Consider the following 5,457-nt stretch of genomic DNA (forward strand, 5'->3'; position numbering starts at 1 on the left):
AAGTACCCTGCCACTGGTTCGCCGTTTCAGCCCCACTTCTTCTTTTTCTTTAACACATCTTTCAAGAGGAAATCCAATCTTCTGAATCTAAGAAATGCAAATGTGGGAGCAATGCTGTATCAACCCAAAGATTTGCTCTCAAAAGATTCTTAAAAGGGAAAAAATAGGGATTTTTGTTATTAAAAGATAAAGGGAGAATTGTCTTTGAAGATACAAGGCATTGGAAACAAAGTTTCATTTTCTATCTGATTGTTAGAAATTATTCATTTCCTCAAAGACAGCAAATAAATTGGTTGGGGATACGATTTTGTACAACACACTTCCTTTGCCCCAGGCAAGTGCGTTACTCTTCAGAGCCATGAAAATGATTCTGCGCCTGAGTTTGCTCGCCCTGGGGGCAGCCTACGCTTGTGCCTTCAGTATAGACAAGACCATGAACGGGCTGGTGGCAGAGACCCTGACTCTTCTATCCACACACCAAACACTGCTGACCAGCAATGAGGTAATTTTCTGTTCGATTTCTGCATGTTGTGTTTTGTTCTGTTTTAATGCACATTTGTGGTGGTTAACGCATACAAATCTGTGATTAATAATGAAATGATGAGGGGGCAACACACCTGGCCCCATGCTTGGGGCTTATTTCTGACTCTGCACTCAGGGGTCCCTATTGGGGTCACTATTGGTGGGGTTTCAGGGGGATGATATGGAAGTGCTGAGTTTTGAGTCATTGTTTTGAAACAATGATTGTGTTTCCTTTTCAGACCCTGTGGATTCCTAATTTTGAACATAAAAATGTAAGTCAAATGATGCTTCTATTAAATGACTGCAGGGCTAAATGCATAAGGCATTTGTTATCATGGAAACGAGTTAATATTCTGTATTTTGTTGTTGAGTGTGTGAATCTGAGTATATGTACTTGGAAACATTGGCAATGACTTTATAACAAATAAATTTGGTTAAATAAGTTAATCCAGTTTTTTTGGTGATATTATCTGTTCACCATCTCTAGGAACCAAAGGTCAGGCTTTTAAAACTTAATTTATTTTTTGTTTTGTTTTGGGTCCATCCCCAGTGGTCCTTGGCAGTCTGGGGCTACTCTCCACTCAGCGTTTAGGGAGAATGCAGTGTTAGGAATTGAACTCAGGGCCTCAGACTCAAGTAAGGCAAGTGCTCCACCCCTGGGCCACATCTCTAGTCCCTAAGGTCAGACCTTCTTTCCTGAAGGACGATGTGCTTTCTAGTCTCTGTTTGACTCTATCTATGGTCCTCTCTTTACTGTCTTTCTGAAAGTATCTGCACCTTAGGCTTATAATTTTAGAATCACAGTCAGTAGATATGAAGATATATGATCATTTTCCCATATTTTAGTCATTTCCACATATTTAAATGATTGTGACATTTGGAATAAGTTGCAGTCATATTAAATTGTAAAATACATGACTTTACTATCCTAAGTAGAATCAAAAGACCAGAAATGAGGCCCACTGGTAGTGTAGTTCCTAAGTATGTTTTTGAGTAAGGGTGTTCATTTATATTATTTACAAAACTCTTAAATAATTAAATAAAACTTATCTACTTTTTGAAATTTTATCTCAGTTTGAAGTGGTTTGCCACCTGGGAAGGAAATAACTGAAAGGCTCTTTGGAGAGGGAATTCATGAAAACATCACAAAATAAAGTTGAACTTTTAGACCAAAGTTTTATAGCTTATTTTGTTTACTAATATATTTTAAATCTTCCTCACTTAGCACCTACTGTGCATTGAAGAAGTCTTTCAGGAAATAGACTACTTGAAGAACCAAACTGCACAAGGAGAGACTGTGGAAAAACTGTTTCAAAACTTGTTTTTGATTAAAGAAATGATCAAAAATGTAAGTGAAAATCATTTTGGGAAATATATTCTTCTGGCTGTCTATTTTTACAGGAGTTTTCTATAATACCTACTGTCTGTTATTTTTACAGAGAAAGTGTTGCAGAACAGAAAAAAGCAAAGTAAAACCATTCCTGGATTACCTGCAGGAGTTTCTCGGCGTAATAAATTCTGAGTTGCCAATGGAAAGTGACAACTTAAATGGCTGTTCCAGCTAAAGACTTGGGAGAAAAGAAGAACATTTTAGTGTGAAAAGAATGTGGCCAACCAAGAAGGGAGACTTAAAGTTCACCTAATGAAATTCATAGACAAAGCAAATTGTTTCATGCATACTGCTACTTTGCCAACTCCTGCAGGCAGAAAGCATAGAAACAAAATACTTGAGACATATTTCAGATACCAAAATCATTCATGTTTTTCTTCCTGTTTGCTCTTGGGAAAACAGATGCATATATATATATATCTTATTTAATATTACATTCTATAAAATGTTAACTTAATGTTATTTATGGAGTAATTCAGGATTTGGTATATTAATATTTATTTCCTGCTTGGCTATATTCAAATAAAACTAAAATTTGATAATGCTGCTTGAACTTGTAGTTTGCCTCTGTCTGACTCTTGATGTTTGCACATTCAAGGCAAGTGTGGGGAAGAGTCTGCCTGTGCAATGGCTGAGAAGTCCCAGCTCCTTGGTGGCAGAAGTAGTGGGGTGGCCACAATGACTTGAGGACCTGATGGGGGATGTGGCAACAGGTCCCTGGCAGGATGGAGGCTGGTCTCCTCTCCACAGCACAGCCAGGAGTTAGGATGCTGCAGGTGAAATAGTAGGTACCCTGTGAGTGAATGGGCATTGCAGTACAATGCAGTAGAGGGAAAGTAAATTCCAAGGCTTCCTGGGAGGAGCATAGTGCAGGATCCCCAAACCAGGTTTCTTCCCAATCGATGGGAAGAATTTGGCAGATCAACCCAAAGTCAATTAGGGGAGCTGGAAAGTTTCTTTGTAAAGCCCAGGGCGCTGTGACCTGTGTGTGTGGGGGGGGTGTTTGCCCCCACCTGCCACTGTGGCATCCCAACAGGGAAGAGGAGCTTTGGCAGCAGTGTCAGCTGGAAGGCTGGGAGAGTGAGAGCAGACAGCTCACACTTCCATCTGCCCACTTAAGCCTAACAGCAGGGTCCTTGCACACTGCTGACCCCAGCTCATACCCCAATTCTTATATATATAAGAAGTATTTCTTGGGGCTGGAGCGATAGCACAGCAGGTAGGGTGTTTGCCTTGCACACAGCCGACCCGGGTTCGATTCCCAGCATCCCATATGGTCCCCTGAGCACCGCCAGGGATAATTCCTGAGTGCAGAGCCAGGAGTGACCCCTGTGCATCTCCAGGTCTGACCTAAAAAGAAAAAAAAAAGAAGTATTTCTTATATATAAGAAGTTATTGGGTCACTTCTGGAAGCACTCCTAGAGGTGCTCAAAGGACAATATGTGGTAGGGGCATTGAACCAGGACTGGATGGTTGCAGCACAAGAGCATTAACCCCTGTTCTATCTCTCCAGTCCCTGGAATATATTTTATTGTTATTTATTTATTTTGTTTTTGTTTGGGGGTCAAATCCAGTAATGCTCAGAGGTTAAGCTGAGATTTGGGGGTCAAATCCAGTAATGCTCCTGGCTCTGCACTCAGGAATCACTCCTGGGGTCTCAGGGGACTATATGGGATACCAGGGATCAAATTCAGGGCAATGGTGTGCAAGGCAAATGCCTTACCAGCTGTGTTGCTCCAGCCCCTGGAACATATTTTAAAACTTTGGTAGACTTGGAGGAGAAATTCAATGGCAATATTCAGCTTTGTCAATCATTTCTTCATTCAGGTGCTCATCAATCATAGGCCCTATGCTGCAAATAGAGGACACAGTTGTAATCCGGTGTCGCAGATCCTGACCCACGGCTGCATTATCTGTATGGATCACATGTGTCTTGCTTGATGGCTCATGTGAAGTCACTGTCTCTACTCTTTCTGAGCATGAGAGAGGAGCCAAGGCAGTAAGAAACAGATTTCAGGCAGGAGAATGACAGCTCATTCTGTGTTAGAAGACATAATTTTCCCTCCAACACAAACCCAACTGAAGAATTCAGATCCCCAACTTATGACCTGAAAAATCCCCAAGAACAGGAGATAAGCTGGTGAAGGAGGAATATGGGTAATCCCACAACCATGCTCACTGCTCTTTTTTTCTTTGGCTTTTCTGGTCACACCCAGCGATACACAGGGTTTACTCCTGGCTCTGCACTCAGGAATTACTCCTGGTGGTGCTGGGGGACCATATGGGATGCTGGGAATAAAACCCGGGTCGGCTGCGTGCAAGGCAAATGCCCTACCCGCTGTGCTATCACTCCAGCCCCAGCTCTTAAAACTGACTTGACACAGGAAACTCAATTTGCAAAAAGATCATGTCAAATCATTTCAGTTCAGTGAATATTTATTCAGTTCCAGGATTGTACTAGAGACACAGGACCACCAGTGACTAAGACAGACAAAACTCTGTTGCCACTCAAAGAAAGTTTCTTTTCATCATTTCTTTTTCAAGGTCCAACATAATGTGGATTTAAGCTGGGAAGATTCCATCCAAATCCTCATTAATGAACCTCACCAATCTGCCAGTTCCCAGAGGATCTAAATGTAAGCAGAGTTCTATGATGGGAGGCTAGAAACAGAGCTTCCCAGGATTTTTAAAAAGCAAAAACCATAATTCCCCATCTAGTTCAACTTTTCCTGGAGGAGCAAAGCCATCCTGACGGTCTCTGGCCAGAGAACAGGGTTCCTCCCAGTCATAACATTTGCCCCCTCACTGCCATCGCTCGGCTGTGGGACTGGAACCCACGGCAGCAGGAGAGACCCTGGATTGTAAGGAAAACTTTGGCCAGGCTCATATTTCTGCTCCAAAGTGCACCCCAGCCACAGAGCAACTATTTTCCCTTTCTTAGCGATGCAAGAAATTTGTCCTGTCCGGTGGAAGAAGCCAGTGTGAATGGTTACACTGGTTTTCATGTGGACACAGAGAACCTCTCAACATAAAGCATCCCAGACCAAAGACACTTATATCAACCGTCCTCATCTTTGAAAGTGGCAGCTGCTGCTTCCTGCCATTTGTCTTCTTTCCCTTTGAGCTTCCCTATTTTGGATTCTGTAATCACGAATACCTTCCCCTGCCCTTTCTGATGACCTCCTGCCTTTTAAACTGTGCCTTACTGAATTCTACTCAGACCCTAAATATATGTCCCACCCCCTCCCCACTTCATCCTCACTATCAGTTGAAGCCCTTGTCTCTCTCTCTCACCAGACTCATCTCCCTCCTTCAGGCTCTCCCCATGGCTGGATCCAAACTCTTAACGCAATACATTCATGTCCACATGTCATTGGCAGAGAAGTCTCCACCACCCCACTGTCTCCTGTGCAAGCGTCTGCAGGCAATGCCTCTGCCCCTCCCAGCTCTGCCCTGCAGGCACCCAGCAGCCTCCCTCACAATATGAAGCAGAAGAAAACGCTAACCTGAGCCCCATTTCTATGACAATAAAAGGAAAAGCTTCT

General features: G+C 42.7%; 1 protein-coding gene across 1 annotated transcript; it reads left to right on the top strand.

Annotated features, from left to right (window-relative positions):
* The first annotated feature begins 358 nt into the window (after window positions 1–358).
* On the top strand, window positions 359–2,287 carry IL5 (interleukin 5). Its single transcript, XM_004609963.2, has 4 exons — window positions 359–502; window positions 762–794; window positions 1,748–1,870; window positions 1,962–2,287. The coding sequence occupies exons 1-4, from the start codon at window positions 359–361 to the stop codon at window positions 2,085–2,087; spliced, it is 426 nt and encodes a 141-aa protein (XP_004610020.1). The 3' UTR covers window positions 2,088–2,287.
* The last annotated feature ends 3,170 nt before the right edge of the window (window positions 2,288–5,457 follow it).

This window comes from Sorex araneus, chromosome 6, assembly GCF_027595985.1.
Source record: "Sorex araneus isolate mSorAra2 chromosome 6, mSorAra2.pri, whole genome shotgun sequence".
In the NCBI taxonomy this organism is placed as follows: Eukaryota; Metazoa; Chordata; class Mammalia; order Eulipotyphla; family Soricidae; genus Sorex; species Sorex araneus.

Coding starts and splice junctions, on each gene's coding strand:
- IL5 (XM_004609963.2), top strand. CDS start 359: ATGAAAATGATTCTGCGCCTGAGTTTGCTCGCCCTGGGGGCAGCCTAC. Junction 503..761: donor CACTGCTGACCAGCAATGAG/GTAATTTTCTGT, acceptor TTTCCTTTTCAG/ACCCTGTGGATTCCTAATTT. Junction 1,871..1,961: donor TTAAAGAAATGATCAAAAAT/GTAAGTGAAAAT, acceptor TTATTTTTACAG/AGAAAGTGTTGCAGAACAGA.